At 40.3% G+C, this 20,701-nt stretch overlaps 1 protein-coding gene across 2 annotated transcripts; it reads right to left on the reverse strand.

The window, feature by feature from the left end:
- Positions 1 to 233: 233 nt before the first annotated feature.
- On the reverse strand, positions 234 to 20,529 carry HAUS6 (HAUS augmin like complex subunit 6). 2 transcript variants are annotated; one of them, XM_084224676.1, is made up of 17 exons: positions 20,428 to 20,529; positions 19,266 to 19,361; positions 18,438 to 18,510; positions 17,320 to 17,446; positions 16,593 to 16,740; positions 13,291 to 13,356; positions 13,116 to 13,167; positions 12,744 to 12,917; positions 11,963 to 12,144; positions 11,262 to 11,391; positions 10,611 to 10,686; positions 8,791 to 8,851; positions 7,435 to 7,510; positions 6,600 to 6,779; positions 5,611 to 5,746; positions 4,318 to 5,275; positions 234 to 1,044 (listed from the first exon to the last, which is right to left on the reverse strand). In XM_084224676.1, the coding sequence occupies exons 2-16, from the start codon at positions 19,355 to 19,357 to the stop codon at positions 4,350 to 4,352; spliced, it is 2,499 nt and encodes an 832-aa protein (XP_084080802.1). In that variant the 5' UTR covers positions 19,358 to 19,361; positions 20,428 to 20,529; the 3' UTR covers positions 234 to 1,044; positions 4,318 to 4,349. The 2 variants fall into 2 exon arrangements, with proteins under 2 accessions (XP_084080802.1, XP_084080801.1); XM_084224675.1 differs by having other exon boundaries at positions 17,320 to 17,449.
- Positions 20,530 to 20,701: the final 172 nt, after the last annotated feature.

Raw genomic sequence — 20,701 nt, forward strand, 5'->3', positions numbered from 1 at the left:
AACAGGATCACAGAACTTAGGTTTGGAAAGACCTTTGACTATTAAGCAGTACTTCGCTATCTGTTAATGTACACAGCCATTACACATATTACAGCTCCCTCAACCAACCACGTGACTTTTCACAAAGCCTGTCAAATTCTCTATAAGGAAGATGTCAAACACAGGTGGAGCTTCTTCTTAAAACCCAAGGTAACTGTTTTGGAAGAAAGGAAGAAGACAACTCAGAACAGAAAAACAACTTTATTTAACAATGCCTCTAAATACATTAGGTAAGGAGTCAGTATTTTTACAACAGTAAGTTTACCTCTTGGAATCTAGAGCTGTACTTTCTCCCGTGACCAAAGGCCCTGTTACCTTTTACATCACAACATAATGTGCATGTCAGTTGTTAGTATCAAGCGGCATTAACACTACCAGAAGCAATAAATTTTTGTAACTTTAGCGTAAAGCATTTATTCGGTAATACAGCTAAAGAAATATGCACTCCAGTGATGCTTAGAAAAAAGGAACAGCCTCTATCAGCAGGCAGAATTTATGGCAGTATAGACCAGAAGTCTCAGTAAGGATGATTAATGCAATGGAATGTAGAGCACCAAGAAAAATTTCAGTCTGTTCGGCTGAGGGTTGGGATGGGGTACAAGATGTGGATTAGAAGCAAATTAACGGATTTCACTATTTCTCCTTTGACATCTAATTTTTCCATTTTCTAGGATTATGCCATTTACTCAACATCTGCTGTTGAAAATATGCTTAAAAAAGAAAGTATAGCTCTGTATATAAATGATGCGCTGTATATAGAAAACAACAGTGAATGATACAAAACTGGCAGTGACAGAGCAGGCAAGTGACACTCTTAAACAAGGAGACTGGAATAGAGTCTCCTTGCACACCAAAATGAGTGCAACTTCCCAATGCAGACAATGCTTGAAGATGCTATGCACTCAAGTGAACCATAAATGCACTGCTCTGGTTATGCTGATGCTTTACAAATTCCATCCTGATGAAGGTTCCTTCGTGCCCAGCTTCCAACTAAGTTGTTCTTATCTGAAAGAGAAAACATACTAGTTTGCACTCTATAGTATTCAACTATTAAGACAGAAATACTGAAGCTGTTTCACACGTATTAATAAAGCATATATGAAATGGTACTCTAAGTGCTCTCATCAGTTGCCATCAACACGGCTACAGCTCTAAATGAAACCTTTCTTGCACAAAGAAATAAATTTCACTACTCCTTGAGACTAGTTTATATTAAATTCCAAGTACTTCATTAAATCACAGCACAGTTAGCATTGGAAAGGACCTGTGGTGATCATCCAGTTCAACCCCCCCCCACCAAGGCAGGGTCACCTAAAGCAGGTGACAGAAATGTGTCCAGTTGGGTTTTGAGTGTGTCCAGAGAGGGAGACTCCACAATCTCTCCAGTTAGCTGTTCCAGTGCTCTGCCACCTGGTGTGTAAAGAAATTCTGCCTCAAGTTACAGTGAAACTTCTTGTGCTTTAGTTTGTGGCCACAGCTCCTTACCTCTTTTTTGGGCACCACTGAAAAGAGTCTAGCAGCATCCTCCTCACACCCACCTTTGAGATATTTCTATGTATTGGTGAGATCCTTTCTCAGTCTTCTCTTCTCCGGATCAAACAGTCCCAGCTCCCAGAGTCTCTCCTCATGGGAGAGAAGCTCCAGACCCCTGATCATCCTTGTGGCCCTCCCCACATCCTTGTGGCCCTCTCCAGGAGCTCCTTGTCTCCCTTGTGCTGAGGAGCCCAGAGCTGGACACAGCACTCCAGGTGTGGCCTCACTGGGGCTGAGCAGAGGGGGAGGATCACCTCCCTCACCCTGCTGGCCACACTCTTGCCAGTGCAGCCCAGGATGACATTGGCCCTCCTGGCACGGGGCACTGACGGCTCATGGACACCTCGTGATCCACCAGGAGCCCCAGGTCCTTTCCACAGAGCTGCTCTGTAGGAGGTCAGCCCCAGCCTGTGCTGGCACTTGGGGCTGTTCCTCCCCAGCTGCAGGACCTGGCCCTTGCCCTTGTTGAGCCTCACCAGGTTTCTCTCTGCCCAACCCTCCAGCTGATCAAGGTCCCACTGAATGGCAGCAGAGACTTCAGGTGGATCAGCCACTGCCCCCAGTTTGGAGTCACCAGCAAACCTGCTGAAGATGCATTTGATCCCTTCCTCCAGGCCACTGATAAATAAGATTGGACCCAGTTATTGATCCCTTGGGAATACCACTGACTGCAGGCCTCCTGCTGGACTCTGCTGCACTGATCGTGACCCTCTGAGCTCTGCCTGCAGCCAGTTCTTGGTACACCTCACTGTCCATTCTAACCCACATTTCCTGAGCCTACCTAAGAGGATGTTATGGAAGATGAGGATGTTATGTTATCAAAAGCTTTGCTGAAATGAAGGTAGTGCTGATATAATCTGATCCATGCAGATGGACACCCAAGCTGATGACTGAGATGTAATCTGAGCTGTGGGTGGGAGCTTGAGAGCTGCCAAACTTCAGGATAACAAGGAATATGAATATGGATGACAGTAGCCAGGTTAATGGACACTAACAGACACTGTCAGGAGCTGGGAATTGCCTACTTTTTGGATAACAAAGGAGATGAAGACTGGTGACACTATCTAGGTGGATGGAAACAAAGAGTAGGGGTGGACAGAAGCTGTAGACTCAGGAGGAAGAGCAAGACTTGCATGTGGGGAGACTGAAGGTGTAAAAGATCTGGGGTTCCTTTGCTGGGGATGCTGCTCAGAGGCACCAGCTCGAGCTGTTTCTGTGTTGCTGCACTATGAATAAATGGCATTATGGACTGAGACATCTGAGACACTGCTAAGGACCCCTGGGACCTGTAAGGAAACTAGTCTGACTGCATGTGAGGGTGGGCTGTGTGAGGAGTCAAGCAGGGCACCTGTCAGCTCACTGGAGCCACCCACTGTGAAGGGACTTCACTCCCAACAGTCAAAGTCTCTGATGTTGGGAATGTCACTGCCAGAGAGTCTCATAATGGCCAGACCGGGAAAATAAACAGCAAACGATATCCACTGCTCTCCCCTAGCCAACCCACCCTGTCATCTCAGAAGGCTATTGGTAAAGTAAGATTTCCACTTGTCTACTCCCAATGGCCATCCTGACTATTCCTGATGATCATTTCTTCTACATGCGTGGTGATGATCTTCTGAATGATCTGTTCCACCACCTTTCCAGGGATGATGGGGAGGGTGACTGGCCAGTAGTTCCCTGGTCCCTTGTTGCCCTTTTGGAAGACAGATGTAATGTTGGCTTTCATCCAGCCATCAGGCACCTCCTGTTCTCAATTTCTCAATGATAATGGAGAATGGCTTAGCAACAGATCTGCCAGCTACCTCAGCATCCATGGGAGCATCCTGTTGGGGCCCGTAGACTTACGGGCATTAAGTCTGTCTAGCTCACATCTAACTGAACCCTCTATGACCAGGAGCAAGTCCTCCTTTCTCCATCCTTCCTTCCTTACCTCTGAGGTCTGGGATTCCTGAAGGACAGCCACAGCAGTAAAGACTAAGGCAAAGAAGGCATTCACTAATTCCACCTTCACTGTCTGCTTCAACAATGGCCCCGTACTTTCCCTAATCTTCCTTTTCCTGCTGATGTACTTACCACTGATATCCCTTGCCAGACTCAATTCCAAGTGGGTGGTGGCCTGCCTCATCACATCCCTAGATACCATCTGTTTTCATGGAAGTCCTCCATTACTAGTTCACTTTTATCAATGCACTTCAATGATTTAACCTCACATGTAACTAAACATTCCAATACTGGTTAAACAGTTTACACTTCTGTTGGAAATGGGATAAGGGGATAGGCAGGCTGGAGTGCAGGATCGTTGTATGAACACCTTAATGAACTCACAGACGTTTCAATGACATATGACACATTTCTAAACAGCCAAATTTGTTCAGAGTAAACACAAAACTTCAAACTATCTTTGTGAATTCTAAAAACCTAAGTTCAGATTATTCAAAATCTAACTGCAGACTGCAGTTAATGCACTTTGAGGCTTTTTTGTTTTTTTAAATCATTCCAGATTACAGCAGAAAGTCAGACAAATATCTTTCATTGTACTTGGAATGTGTCTGATAAAACGCTAGAACTAGAGAAAGCATGTTTCCTTTATTTTTCAAGTCTCATCCTCCATGAGGAACAAGCACACAAATAATTTGTTTCCCTCCACTTCCACAGCACAGTCCAACTACTCAGAGGTTATTCACGGTAGTATAGCCAGTGACAGAATCGACAAAATCTTGATGCATAAAGAACACAGACTCTTACCCTTCAATTTATGTAGTAAGTCTAATGGGACTTCATGTGCCATCCATCTGTTGACAGGATACCAGCAAAGATGATGGGGAATGTTTGCTTTCATCAGGAGAGTTTGGAAATGGCATCTTGATAATTCCTTCATCCATGGAAGGATCATCCTTATTTTCCTCTTCTTCTTCTGATACCATACTTAGTTTAGCTCTGTAACGTTGACATTTGTCTCCATTATGTGTTTCATGAAGCTCCTCTTCACTCTTGGATGCAGTCTTTTTTGGCTCTTCATGTGAGCTGGACAGGGACTGCATATCCAGGTCCAATTTTTTAATATCCTCATTATTTTCTGAGCCATCCATTAAATTTTCACTGTCCATTGTAGAAAAAAAAGAGTCTGAGTCTGCAGATATGCTGGGATCCATACCATCACATTCTGGAAGTGTCTCATCCAATATTCCTATGTCACCAGATTCATGGCAGACAAAATTTAACAGAGATATATCCCACCTGTGACAGTGGTCTGAAGGTAACATATTTGTTCTACTACCACTTTTCGAACAAGTATCTGGAATATTCATGTTCTTATCTACATTTTGCGAAGTCTGGCTTAGATCTTCTACAGAACTTCCACTCAAAGCAGAACAATCTGGTTCCTCTGATTCAGTTCTCTCACATTCTTGAATTCCAGATGTTTTCGAATCTGAAGATTCAAATGTATGACTTACACTCACCTGCTCCTGAGAACTAGATTCTGTAGAATTTAATTGAGACTTCTTTTCTGATACAGGAGGACCCAAGCTAGATACAGAAGACACAGGTTCAGGGCACACAAAGGTAGAGTCCACCTCCTCCTGCATACTGGTTGTAGCATTCATTGTAGATTCTTCCGTCACCACTTCAGTTGAGGGCAGCTCTGGGTCTAATGAGCCCCCAGTCTGAATAGCTCTTCGACACGAACTTCTCATTTCGGTAACTAAACGGAACACACCAAGGTAAAATTTTAGTACTTTCAATCAGTCTGGTTTTTTTCTGTCCCCTCAGTGTCAAAAGCAACCCAAGAGGGAATATGTATAGCTGCTTTATACTGTTTATGTTTCCCCAACATAGAGGGAATTCTACATAAGAAAAAAATCTCTTAAATTCAAAGTATTCATGTCTTATTAGGTCTACTGTGTTGTATTAGAGTGAGCCATTAGAAAAACATGCAACATCAATGAAATAATTATCTTCTTCTTCTTGTGTTACAAGTCAACAAACGAATCACATTTTTTATCAACGAGCATTATAAAAACAGAGTTTCAAACTCACGCAGATTTTCTGGAGTTCGGGGTATTTGATTCCTTGTTAAAAATGGGTTAAAACACAGTGAGCTAATGAGATCATCAAATGTCATTCCTTTTTCTTCACCACTGTGAGGTGACTCAGACATCACTGACTTTACAATCTGTAGGATGTTAGAGAACAGCAAATTCTAAGAAATCAAAATTATAACCTCTTCATTTCTGTCAGTTATGGTTAAAAAGAAATCTCATTCACCAAATCATCTGGAGAATTTGGAATATCCCAACTTTTCTGTTATTTACTACTTAGGTTCACAATGACCATAGTATACTACAAACATAAAATGAAAGATAATGGACTGAAATCAGATTAAATTCTCAGTTCACTCATCATCTATGAATCCACCTTTCAAATAAGGAAGTGTGCTCAGATAGAATATATTCTAAGACATAAGCCAAGAACTGCCTAAGTTTGAAGACTGGACATATATTCATATATTTAAAAAATTTTAGCAGATGAAAAATAATTACCATTTCAGCTAAAGATGCAATTTACTTTCCAAAATAAGAAGTGGCACCCTTTACAGTAACCCTTGTGAAGGAATTCCTCAAATATTAAGTAGAATACCTAAAAGGAAAAATATTTACATTCCTGCTTAAAATTACCAAGTCCCTGTTTAATATTTAACCTGTATAAACTTAAGAATTCAACACTCTTTTTGTTTCTGAATATATGCAATATACTTCACAGACTTAAGTGTAATCATACCGTGATTCTAGTGAACATACTATTCACTTCACCATGATTTTTAAGTATGATACCTGCACAAACTCCATGCTTTCAGTGTGTACTATATCAGCCCACTCTAAAACACCATGACTGATAACTATCTAGCAGAAAAGGGTACCTTTTGATGTATGTGGATTACAAGAGACATTTTTTGTTATAATTAGTGATTTGTTCTCCAAATCATTATTGATCATTCACTTAAAAACAAACAAAAATTACATCCTAACCTCTTCTGCCAGTTCATCTCTGGCTTTCTCAAGAAGGTCATCTTTTGTCTCAGGAGACTTTGGCTGGGTAACATTTTCACCTGCATTCTCCTCCATTTCTGAAGTAGGGAATTCTTCCTTTCCATTTTTTAAGTTTTTTTGAGGCACAGGTGTTTTAGTTCCAAAACAAGTATTCACGTTCTACAGGAATACAAAGGAATTCTTAGTAGTTTTAAAATCAAGAAAGGATATTAGCATAAACTGGTGTAAAATTTCTGAACTGCAATGGCCCCAGTGTTTAGTCAAAAAAATTTCAGTCTTGCATTTTAACTAAATACAAAATATTTTTACAACTGTATTCAAAGTAGGATCTAAGTAGTGACTAGGATAGGTGTTATATACAACACAGATGACTCACTTGCAACAACCGTGATCACAGTACAGTGAACAGCTGTGCAGTGGACAAGTGTACATTCAAGTTGCTTTTACCCCACATTTTCACACTAAATTTCATTTCAGCTTAAAGAAACAAAGTCTGACCACTGCATATATCAAAAGACTGTTTCAGCAAACAGGGAATCAGTCACACACAGTATGTTATACAGGAAGTCAGATACAAGGGCACCTACTTCCTACTATTCTTTCCTAAAGCTTAGTGAAGTCACAGACGGTTAGCTTTTACAATTTTGCCAGACTAACTCAAATGTGTAAAAATACTGCTCAAAAACCAACAAAAAACCATCCCAAAAACCTCACAAAACAAACCACAGCCCCCCAAAAATCACCCCAAAAACCCTTTTCCACAAAGTCTAAGTTTCAACCAATATAAAAAGGACATGTCGTAAGTTGAACTTACTTCAAAGATATATACATTTTTAGTTAACAGGTCTCGATATTCAGACGCTTCTGATGACAACGGCACCAATGAGCTCCTCAAGAAGGGAGAGAGAAAAAAAAAAAAACCCCAGCAATCTTAGAGACAAATGAAACAATTGGAATGCAAATCTTAGAAGGCTGTTATACACTGTGTGCTCCGTATCTGTCCGTTACGATTTCCCTCAATTCGTCCCGGTCATCAGAAAGCAGTTTTACTATAGGGAGAACAGTGTGACAATTAGAGCAGCTTTAGCCCTAGTTGTGTATCAGCCTCCCAAAAATAGTAAATTAATAAACTCTGCTATTGATTAGCATACAGAAAAATAAGGGATTTTTCAATACACTCATAAACAAGTCTTCTGCATTTACTATAAAAGATAACTGGAAAGTCTGCACACTTGACAATATTCTTTTTCCTATGTAGTCTTTGTCTGAACCATTTCTAGCATCCACAAGTCTGTTACTATATAAACTTGATATTTAACAATCACCTGGCTACCAAAAACTTCAGCTTTATCACTTCTAGTAAGTAACATGCCAACTGCATAGCTCTCAAAACTGCACAGTCGTCACTTGCTAGAAAAGCACACCTGAAAATGTTTTTGATGTTATTTGTCTGTAGCCTAAGAAGCAGACAAGCCTCCATACTGTATGAAGTCACTGAAAGAAACCCAGGATTTAATTGTTAACTACTTTGAGAGCCTCTGAGACTTACATGCAATTACATTTACTGATGTCTAAGAATGGATAGCATTCCTTTGCTAACTCCCTCGGTCTCTTAGTAGGCAATGTTCAAACACTTGTAGGAGTCGTATTATGAAAGACAGAATTATTCAAAAGGTCATGAAATATTCCTGGACTAAGCAAATGACAAAAGGGAAAAAACCTTCTAGGATACCATTGTTCTGTGTTTAACTCTTTGCTGGTACTGTAGGAAGAGTAGCTACAGAACAATGTCACTGTAACTCTCAAGAAAAGTAATGAAAAAAGCCTTGTAGAGAAGGTTTAGCCTGAGAAACAGAAGCTCTGTTTTCTCCACCTGTCTCTTGAATATTCAAATATAGTTAGAAAGCAAGAAAAAAATCTTGCAATTTGACTGCTACTCTTCCTATTCAGCAGCAACCAGTTGATCAATCTGTCATCAGCTGGAGAAAGCAGCAGGTACTTTAGGACTATCTTGCTAAAGGAAGTAGTTGTGATGTAAGGAGTGGGCTACTGAAATATTCCACTAAGGCTCAAGTAATGCAAAATATTCCGGTCCAATAAGTAAACTTCTAATTTTTCTACTGCTTTTTTATCAAATTCTCATTAGGCATACCATCTTGAGGGTACTAACTTTGTATCGATCGTAGTTTCCAAAGCACCATCACTTTCCTCATGGCATTCTTCATTATTATCTAGAAAAGCAACCCAAAAGTTTTAGTATTGCTTCCATTTTCTTCACTTAGGCTTCCCATGTGGCACAGCTCATTCACACTACTTCTGTAGACTACACACTGGATGGATTTTACACTTCAAGAAAAATAAACTAATACATAAGCTAGTACTATCAATCCTTTCGCTCAAGCAGTACCTGTAGCAACAGATGCCCCTAGCAGACAGGACCTCTTCCTGTTGTTCCTGAACATATGTTCAAGAAGCATGATTTTATCTGCTGCCCTGCACATATCAATCAGAATTTTTACCTTACTCCCAACTACAGTCCAGCCACATCATCGTTATCCCCTCCTCTCCACATACACCTCAATTGTATGGTACATCAATTTCACAAAGCAAAATTCCTCCCCACCTTTACCCCAACTGCAATAATCAATAAATATCTCTATGGATATACTCATCTCTCTTGCTGCCTCAGTCCAAGTAAGGTGAAGCTTTGCATAAGTAAATGTTACAGAAGTAATGCTTTGAACATTACTGGAGGTGCACATACCTCAGTCATGTACTGTCTAGAACAATGTACTAATTTCTGGCACATCTTGAATACACAGCCAAAGTTTAACCTCATAGTTCTCTACTAATCCTAAATTTCAGATTCTGCAGGGACAAACGGCATTTCCTGTCATATTCAACTCAACACATCAAAAATTCAAGCTCATTTGCAGTAGTTAGGTGAGGTCAGTATTCTGCTTTTGGATTTGACCCTATTAACAGACAGAAGCTAAGTTTTCTTAGCGGCTGTATTATCAGAGAGAATCTCACAATTTGTCTCAAGCTTTCTGATTCTACCATTTTATAGCATCATAGTACAGTGCTTCAATCTTTTAAATTTTTAAGGCAAGCTATGTTCCAAATCCAATTCTGTAGCTTTTCCTCTGCAGCGTCTAGCCTTAAACCCACATACTCAGATGGCTGGAGCAGTACTTTCACCTTTGTAACCAAAAGGATCTTCCTGCCCTTTTTCTGCAACTTGAAATTCCAATACATCTCTGCTATGCCATTTTTCCTAAAAGGAACTCCAAATGACAACTCAAGCAGTCTTCCTCCTTGCTTTGTAGCTTTTAACTTGTAACTTTGTACTAGTGACAGTCAAGATTTAGTCAGTAAGTAAAATGAGGTCACACAGTAAAATACCATCAGCCAATTAGCATGTGCAACAACCATGCCTGATCAAAGTGAGCTCTGATCAACACTATTCACCCAATGACTGAATGCAATTAACACAAATCAAGTGAGGTCCTGACCAAATGGCACAGTTGCTAAGGGATAAAGTATTTCAGAGTGTACCAGGGAAAGACAGTTACATGGGAGGACACCATCAATTTCTTTTCCTAGATGGTCAATGGGAAAAGTTTTACCTTCTTTCTCCGTTTATTACTCCTCCAACCCAAAGTAACCTTTACCGTTAGACTGAATGTACTCTCTAGAATCAATGAATAAACCTTTGTAAATGGGCAACTGTCTCAACATCCTTTGTGCAAGAACAACAAAATATCAAACAGCTCAGCACTGGGTTTTTGCCTAGCTTCAGAGAATCTCCAAGACACTATAGAGTTGAAAAATGCAAGGCAATTTTGGCAAAGAGTCATTCAGAACCAATTACCATAGACTATCAAAGACCATCTGCAAATGCAAGAACAGAGCCTTTTTGACGCCACATAACTTTTAACAACTGTGGTGGTGGGGAAGATGGAAAAGAGGTTTCTCCTGTTCACCCACCTGAAAATGGCTGATAAAAGAAACTCTCTTCATCTTCGTCTGAAGAACTAAAAGATTGAAGTGATGAAGCTGGTTGCTTTCAAAAGGAAAAGAAGAAGTTACAGAAGCAGGCAGAAAAAGTCAGTTTATCAACAGCAATTAACAGACAGTTATTTAAAACAACTCTCCTGCAAACCAGCTGTCAAGACTCAACATGAAGTTTCTCCTCTCTCTGCCGGGTAGCTACATAAGGGTATAATCTCTGTCAGTGTGAGCGTCAAAATGGAAATTATTGTTCCTTCATCAAATACATCGCTTTAAAAGGGGAAAACAGAAATCAGCAAATATTCAGCCTGAACATACAAAATGCTCAGCTTCCACAAGGGGACAGACAGAAACAAACCAAAAACCAATCTGCTCACACATGACAATCTACCACCGCAACATCTCCAGTGAATACATCAGTATAACAAAGTCAAATGTATTCTCTTTAAGAAACATGTATTCTCCTTACTTCTTAAAGCAGAATCAGGTATACTGCACTATGTGAGTGCCCTAAACTTACATATAAAGCTGAAGTGTTGTAACAGAACATACTAGTTTAGACCTACATCCTCTCTCACCTTCACCCTTTTCTCTTTCCCAGAATCACATAAAATGAATACTACTTACTAGATCATCTTTAAAGATTAAATTAAAAGGACACTGGCCAAGAATCGTTTTCCACTTTGATTCCCAGACTTCCTGTTTTTTGGGAAGAGACTGATGCTTTGGCTCACAATGCTCTTGCTTTCTTCTTCGACTGTAACATATAAACATGGAAAATGAAGACACCTGTTGGTAGAGATAACAATTCTACATAAAGAGAGAAAGCATTACGTGTTCTCCCTTAACCTGACAAACCTTTGCTATGTATCAATTTATTCATGCATTTATGCAAGCACTAAGAACTGTAATTCAAAATCAGAAAAGCTGCTGCTAGGCAGTCTTCATGAAGAATTCAGTAGACAGAAAAACTACACTGAAACATATACACAATAAACACTTTAAATTTCCCTAAGCCAGTTAGAGATGAAAGCTTTAAAAATCTCAGACAGTATTAATGCAACAAGACAAAAAAAAACAAAAATCAAGCAAATGAGATCCCCAGGAACAAAGACCAAAATACAAATGAAACAAAGGCAAAAAGCTGAAACTAACTAGAGAAGAATCTCAATAAAAAATTATATAAATACTTAGAACAAACACTAATTTTCACAAAGGCAAAAGACTGAACCAATGTTTTTGCTGTAACATTTTTCTAGAAAACACTCCAGTAGATATGATCCTACCATTTAAAACAAGCAATTAGAGAAAAATCTCCCAACAATTACCTTCTTGTGTTCAACTCCTGTAGAGCATTTTTATAGGATGTAACCACATCCTCAATCCTGTGAAGTTCTTTTAATTCACATGGACAACATTCATCTCTCAATGTCATCAGGGCTTCATTTAGCAACTGAATAACTGTTAGGAAATTCAGATTTCCATCTTCATATAAATTTCCTGTACAAAACTTGAAGTAGAGCAAGGAATTAAAAAATAATTAGTGAACAGTACCAATATCAGAAAGTTGTCTTCAGTAGTCAGAGCCAGGACACTGTATACTTTATACTTAAGATTCAGGTCCTGATAGTTTCATTTTTCAAAAAATACATTTTTGGTTAAAGCAATACAAGCCCAGAAAACTCCAACAACGAGGTATTCTGTCTGACCACTGCCCCAAAAGGTATGGCATTGGTGCTGTTTGGGCCATAACTGAAAAACACCATATACTACAGAATAGAAACAAAAGCCAAGTAGTTGAAGCGCCGGTTGAAACAGCCAACATAATTTTAATGTCTAAACCACAAAAAGGTCAAGTTCTGTAATCAAGCAGACTTATCAATGTATTTACTGAACTGAAGAAGTTAATGGGTTAGAAATAACAAATACAAAACAGCACTATAATAAGAAATCTCTGCATATGAATTATGTGTCCTTCATGCACCCTTCTGCAATTACCTCTAATAATCCATGAAGTACTTTTTTAATTTTGTAAGGTATTTAATTGCATCCTTGGGTACTTAATGAAAGCAGTTTAGCAATTCAGCAAAAAGGACAAAAACCACTTACTCCGTACATGTTACTTTCAATTCTGTAAGTCAACAATGCTGGAATACTCAAAACAACATCAGTTCCATCTAGAATACATGGGTTAACACAGTCTTCAAGTACAGAATCCACAACTTCCTTTTCCTTTTTCAGAGATGTAAGCACTTCCACTATAAGTGCCCACATACTCCGGACCTTAACAGGAAAGGAGAAAAACACTGTGTTAAAACGTTTGTTGTAATACCTATAATAACAGAGTATCAAAACAGCATGAAGGCAGATGAAAGTGCTAGCATAATCACAGGTAGACTAGTGCAAATAACAGTATCTGACAGTAGGTGTTGCAGAAATGTTAGAATTCAACACACTGTCACAGCAGAACAAAATGCTCACCTTCTGAATTTTCTCAGTTGTGTCATTTTTGTTTTGGTCATTTTGCTTCATCCTATATGCACATGCAAAACAAAAGTTCAAGCAGACTACAGTGAAATTACAGTTCGTATTTCATAAAACTGAGCATCTAACCTATTTCGTACATCCTAACTTAGTTACAAGGAAAAGCCCTTACCTGCAAAACTGCTCCTGCACAACCGCATATTTAGACTTTGTCCGCTTGATTCTTCTAATTAAAGCCCTAGGAAAAAATTCAACAGCTGGTACAGGCTTATCAGAATTTATTACAGTGACTAACCAATTGTTTCTCATCCCAGCAGCAATCAATAAGTAAGTTGCTCTGTATCTATTATCAATATGAATTACAAATATATTCAGCAATTCTACAGTACCCAAATACCTCACTTTCAAAAAACCAGAGAAGAGAATACTGGAATACAAGCAGCTGGAACACAGAAGCTCTTTTGTCAAAGAGCTTTTACTGACATTTTAAACATGTAAAAATGTAGTAGTTTGATTTTCAGGAAAACTGGGTGCCTAAATCATGCTGCATTCAAAAGGATCTTCAGAGTTCAGATACATTGTCAAGAATGAAAAAAAAACTACAAAGAATTACCTTTTTGAAAGGTATCACTCAAACAGTAAACAGTAGTAATATTTCCCAAACAAGGTCACAGGAGACACAGAATTACAGGAATCAAGAGACATTTAGGAGACTTTGACCTCTGGAAATTGTATTTTTGAGCCTTCCATCGAAAGCAGAGCCTTTAATGATGCTACTCATGATTTTGTCAAACCAAGTCTTGAATATTTCCAACATTTCACTTCTGAGGAAAACCTTTTTGAGTTTAATTGTTCTCACAAGAGATTTTTTTTAAATCTCCAGATGGAGTTTTCCCCAAAACACCTGCTGCCTTGTCCTGTTAGGACACATCTTTGTGAAGAGTACTTCCACATTCTCTACAACTACTTTTTTAGTTACTGAAACTCTGATTAAACCCGTAGCATTGCCTTTTTCAAGCTAAACAAACCAAATTTCTACAGCTGTTACTCATACGTTTCACTCTGAAATCCTCTAATCCACTGCAGTCCTCTGCCAGCATCTTTCCCATCTTCCATTCTCTACCTTCAAGTGGGCTGATCAAAACTGAACATAGTATTCCACATGCAGCATTAGAATTGCCACCCCCAGCCAGCAACTAAGTACCACAGAGCTGCCCACTCACCTCCCACCTCCCCAGCCCCAGGAGAATAGGAAGAATCTGAAAAATAGTAAAATTTATGGGCTGAGATAAGAACAGTTTAATAACTGAAATAAAAATACTGTAACACAGACATAAAGAAAAAAGAGAGAAAATAGTAAAACTGAAGAAAAATGTGTGATGCATAATACAATTGCCCACCATCTGCTGACCAGTGCTCACTCCCATACAACATGCCATGCTGCTGGTCCCGATTATCAGGACACTCTGCTGACTCATGCTCAGCTTATGGCCACACACTAGTCTCACTTCTGATTCTTTTTAGCAAAGCTACTCCACAGCTAATCACCCACAAACCTGTGCTGCTGTGGGGGACTGTTCTCTCCCTCAGATGCAAGACCTCACACTGGTCTTTGTTAAACCCCACACAATTTTTGTTGTGCAAGTCTCCAGACCCAGCAAGGTCTCTCTGTGAAATGCTTCCCCACTGCAGTATCTTCATTCCTCACAGTTTGGCACCATCTGCCAGTTTGGTGTATTCAGCCTGTCATCCACATTCCTTAGGAAGACAGATCACCAGCCTCATAGGAACTCCATTCATAGACCAGTTACTTGAATAACTTTGAGGCATTGTCACCCTTTGGGCTCACCCCTTTAACTAGCCTTCTGTCTTCCCAAATATGTCAGATATGTTCTGAAACAATGTCAGGTAAGTATCTCTGTGCCCTTGGATGAAAGCCATGAAACCTTTGCTTTACCCTCTTCTGCTATCAGTGTTTTGTTGCTTCTTTCCCCACTGCTTCTTGGCACAGAGACTGGGCTACTAATCTTATCCATGCAGCCTAAGGCAAGGCAGATATTGGGTATCCCAGCCTGTGAGACCTGCAACTTAGCATTTTGTTCAGAAGCAGATCTAAATCCTCCATGCACTTCCATCTCCTAATAACATACTACAGGATTCTTCATTCAAGCTCTTAGCAGGCTCTTGGAACTTTAGCTGAACTTACACCTTCCTAGATACACCACTGCACATCTGAGAAATATTTCTATATTTATGTCTTAAGAGTCAGTTTCCTTTTCTATATTCCATATGTTGCTATACTGTCTTAATCAGGCTGGTTCCTTGTTGCACCTGTCTGTTTTTTGACTGGAAAAGATGGATCACACATGAGCTTCAGCAAGGATCTCTGAAAGTATCCTATCACTCATGAGCTTTCCTGCTTTGCACAAGATACCTCCTACAGTTGCCTAGGCCAGTGGAAATACACTCAAAAGGCTAGTGTCATCAGTTTTCCTCTTGTTTTCCTCACATTCCTTTGCATTTCAAGTTCTACAGCCTTGGCGGCAGTGACCATAAAAGCCCTGTAACATCTCCAAAGAAGTTGTTTCTCTCATTTACACACAGCGAGTTCAAGAGAGTACCGCTCCTACTCAGCACACTTAGTGATTGCATCACAAAGTCATCTTCCAGGTACTCCCCTTTCTTACATTGCTAATGCATCAGTGAACCACTGACCCAGCGAATACCAGGCCAAGCTGAAGTCCTCTGTAAGAATCAAGGTCAGCAGAAACCCACCACAAGGTCTCCCTGGATGGTAAACCTTCATCCAAAGGCATGAAACATGACTGGTCCTCTTGTATGGAGCTATACTACATGCACACATACTACTAACACTGCTCTTTTACCTACAGCGCAACCCCTCGCCCTTTTCTGCCATTTACCAAACAAGTCATAACTGTTCATGACAGTGCTCCAGTCATGTAAACTATCTCACACAAATTCTGTAAATTCTGCTGATACATAACTCTATGCTTGCAGACAAAGTTCCAGCTCATGACATTTCTCAAGCTGGGAATGTCTGCCATAAACGAGAACTAAGAATAGCATACTTTTGGTGAAATAATTAAGGTTTAAGTAAAATAAAATGTGTCTTGCAGTCAATAAACAAAACCAAATGTTTCATCTTCAGAATGTTGTATTTTAGGATGTGACCCTTCAGAAGAAATCATACTGCTATACATAAATTCCCTGACCATTTTAATGCCCAAGTAACATATAGTATCTCCTAAATTATTCATTTCTTTAGACTACTATGCTTCACAAAAGATCTACAAGCAGTAGAACTGTTGAAAGAAAGTAAAGGGGGAAAATATGGGAGGAGTTCAGCAGAATGAGTTCCGTGTTGTAAAGCATATATAGACTTTTCAAATCCTTCTAAAAACACATACACAAGTCAGCTTTTATGAAAATACTCGCTTTCTTTTAATTACTTACCGTACTTTTCTCCTATATTCTTGAAATACAAAGTCTTCCCTTTGAAGAACTTGCAGCAGTTTATTGTATGCAACTCTGTGTCTTGCTTTTGCTATGTACATATCCCGAGGTCTCCAAATTACAGCTTCAGGAAAAGGTATACCAGTGCCTAAATAGAAGCCAAGGTTTGGATTACATTATTTGCTTTTAGCAAATGAACAACTTCCTAGTCTACCTAGATCAAACTGTAAGAATCACAAAAATCACAAAATCAAGATGCTCATTTTTACCTGGACTGAAACATAGCATGCAGTGTACTGCCACTTTTGCCTTTTTTTCTGTTGTATACATCTTCATTCCCTCACTCTCACTCCCTTTCTATATTCTTTACAATAAGACAAGATGCCGGAACAGACAGATCTGATCCTTCAGAATTCCTCAAGTTCTGAGAAAGAAAACAGCCATCCAATACTTTTGGACTAAACCACTGCTTGTGTGGGTAATGGTGGGTAATGGTTCCCTCCAGCATTGCATAGGTGAACCTTGGAACAAGCCCCATAAAGCAATAGAAAGTAAAACCATCTGCACTGTTCTATCAGCAGCAGCTCTGTGCAAATGCATAGAACCCTGTGAGACTCTGACCTGAGCATCCAACTAAGAACTTGTTAAAGCTCCTGTCACATATTAAAGACTTGATAAATTTACAAACACAACATATGAAGCATTTTTATTGTCCCACACAGCTTACCTAGAGCGAGCTTTTTCATGTTCTCAATCATTACGTATCTTGCAAAACGGTATAACATATGAACAAAAACAGGACCACCAGGACAAATCAGTGTGGAAGGTGCAATTCGTGGAAGACTTACTTCCTTCTGCTGTTAGAAAAGTACAATCATCTTAAGTGCAAAACTAATCGGAGAAGTAAAGCATAAACAACAGCAATCAAAGACTGGTCTACATACCAAAATGCTGCAGATTACCCACTAGCAAGCCTGATGCAAAGCTAAATGACTCTGCCCACCCCTACAGTGGGGTTAACACCTACTGTAGTCAGCAGAAGAGTAGAAAGCTTTTTCCAACATTCCCAACACTCACTCAGTTCTGCGCACAAGATGGTTTTAATGCAAAGACTGAAATCACTGTTGGATAAATGTTAAAAATTGGTACCCTCCTCATTCCTAACTGAACTTCGAAAGCACATTTAAGTTTTCTTTCATATATTCTACTGAAGTCATGAATCAGTGTACTTCAATGATATTTAAAGATATTGCATCATTGGTTTTCACCTTACCCACTATTACTGAAATACTGAAGTGCTGAGGAACATAAAGACAAGATTTTTTAGAACTATCATTAAAACAAAGGCAGCATAAGAAAGCAACACAATAACCAACGATACTTGAAGCATTTTTGTTTTGTTTTTAAAAAGCTTGCCTTACATTATAGCCCCTTTCCATATACAAGAAAATACTATTAAGTTTTCCATGCATCTGAGTCAGCTTCCACAATAAGAAACACCTTCCCAGGCATCTTAAACAAGCAACCCTCAAGCTGAAGGAAGTTATTCCCACCCAGTGTTAAGGGACTCTCTAGACTTCCATTTAATCAAATACTGTTACCCAAAAGCAAACCCCAGCAGTTTTAGGACCCAACTAGGTCTCTCTCTTCTAAATTCCCCAATGCCAACATCTTTTCTTCAAGGAAGTCCAAGATAAAGTATATGAAAGAATATAAAAGACAAAACTGAATTCTTTGATAAAAAAATTCCTTATGTAAAACTCTGATATAAAACAGTTCCCTCAAAATCAAAATAAGGTCACAGAAACCAGCAGAGCATCAACTTCCACTTTTCGTAATACTCACTGAAATTTCTCTTAGCCACAGACAGCATTGCTTCCTAAATCTAGGACTTGCTAGTTTCAGGACTCCAGACTGCCTTTTCATTCAAAAAGGAAGAGGGGAAAAAAAAGAAAGAAAAAAGCCATGTCAAAACACATTCAAATATTCAGATTCCTAATTAACCATTGTAAAAACAAGAGTAAGACACAGATTTCATACTGATGCCGAGCCAGAAAATGAGGGGCACACACCCCAGACCAAGAACAGATAAAGGTTTTTCAAATGACAATATTTTCTTTCCGTAAATTAATTACAGATTATTTCAGAGAGAGGTTTGTCTGCAGCTCTAACTTGGGACAGATGAACAAGAGAAAAAAAAATAAGAGGGCAGAACCCTGACCATTTTCTTATCACTCGTCTTCCTCCTGCAATGCATGGAGACAGTTTTTTGTGTATGACAGCATTGTTTCAGCTTATGCATTCAAATGCATAAGCTGAAACAGCTCTGTTAGACAAAAAAAAAAAAAAAAAAAAACTATTCAAGTACACAGGGTTCTTGCCATGTTGAAAGTCCTGGAAACAACCCATAAATGGCAAATGTTATTTTCTGTTTGGTCAAAAAGAATGGGATAAGTAGATTATTTATCAGCTATTAAAATTTATATCAAAGTTGCCAAGTTACAGAAACAACTGATCAAAATTGACTGAATTGTGATCAAAACTAAACAAATTCTCTGCCTGTATGCTCTTCTTCCCAAGTATCCCCAAGAAACTACTTCATTTCCCTCCAGCAACTATAAAACATATTCTTAATTAAGGGAACAGCAGTAACCTAGGAAGCCAAATACTTACTTGAAAGTTTGCCTTGCACGGTGCTTATCCAGCTTAGTAAACAAGAAGCGGGCAACGACAGAAAACGCTTTGCAGTTCGGTTTAGCAAACATATTCCTAATACACAAATAAACACCCACATCAGAAGTAGTTATGGTGACAAATTGACAGAGCACTTTTACTGGCTGCTAAAGACTACAGAACAGTGTTATGTTACAGAATAATTAATTGAATGTCGTATTTCCCATGTAAAAGTATACACCTTTCATCCTATTTAACATGGGTGAAATCCAGGGCTGCAACAAAAACAGCATGGCCAACAGGTCGAAGGTGGGTGATTCTGCCCCTCTGCCCTGCTCTTGTGAGACCCCCCCCCCCCAACCCCCACCCCCAACCTGGAGTGCTGCATTCAGCTCTGGTGCCCCCAACTTAACAAGGACATGGAACTGTAGGATCAAGTGCAGAGAAGGGGCACGAAGTTGAAAAGCAGACTGAGAGAGCTGGGCTGTTCAGGAGAAGAGAAGGTTACATGGAGATCTTACAGCAACCTTACAGTATCTGAAGGGGGCTTACGGAGAAGCTGGAGAGGGACTCTTCGTCAGGAATTGTAATGAAACAACAAGGAGTAATGGGTACAAGTTGAAAGAGGGAAAATTTAGGTTAGGCATTTGGGAAAAAATCTTTACTCTGACAGCAGTGAGACACTGGAACAGGCTGCCCAGGGAGGTTCCAAGTGCCCCGACCCTGGCACTGTTTAAGGCTGGGTTAAGGCCTTGAGCAACCTGGCCCATGGCGGAGGGGCGGGGTTGGATCTGTGTGACGTTTTAAGGTCAATTCCAGCCCCCTAAAGGTCACGATGCTATGAAACAATTCCGGCAAGAGTGTTACCTTTCAAGGCAAGTTTTCAAAACACGCGCTAGGAAGCCCCTCACCTCGCCTTCCCCACAGGGCTGTGAGGGGCAGCAGGAGTTCTCACCATTCCTGGGTTTCGTTTCTTCAGAAAGTCTGAGGTAATATCGACTGCGGCGGCACTCCGGCATTTCCCGGAGGCTCCATGTTGCCAGAGGCAGCGGGCCGCTCGGCGGCCATGGCGAGACGCTCCCGCCTCGCGCTCCCGAGTGATACCCGGAGCCCCGCTCGGACCCCCCGCCTCCGCCCTCCCCCGGCTCTCCCTAGCACTAACCTCCCTAGTCGTACGCCATGGTACTGTTTCGGGTCGAAGCCCAAGGCCAGCAAACAGATCCAGAGGTGACTGCTCTCCCACTTAGAGTCCACTACAGCTCTCGGCGCCGAGCGGCTAGAAGACGCCGCCGCCGCCGCCGAGCGGGTACAAGACGCCGCCGCCGCCGCCGAGCGGGTAGAAGAAGACGCCGCCGCCGCCGAGCGGTTTAAAGACGCCGCCGCTGCAGAGCGGGTAGAAGACGCCGCCGCCGCCGCCGAGCGGTTTAAAGACGCCT

Source organism: Fringilla coelebs (assembly GCF_963513975.1).
Source record: "Fringilla coelebs genome assembly, chromosome: Z".
Taxonomy (NCBI): domain Eukaryota; kingdom Metazoa; phylum Chordata; class Aves; order Passeriformes; family Fringillidae; genus Fringilla; species Fringilla coelebs.

Coding starts and splice junctions, on each gene's coding strand:
- HAUS6 (XM_084224675.1), bottom strand. CDS start 19,357: ATGTTTGCTAAACCGAACTGCAAAGCGTTTTCTGTCGTTGCCCGCTTC. Junction 13,357..16,592: donor GAATATAGGAGAAAAGTACG/GTAAGTAATTAA, acceptor ATTTTTTCCTAG/GGCTTTAATTAGAAGAATCA. Junction 8,852..10,610: donor CTTTTATCAGCCATTTTCAG/GTGGGTGAACAG, acceptor TTGCTTTTCTAG/ATAATAATGAAGAATGCCAT.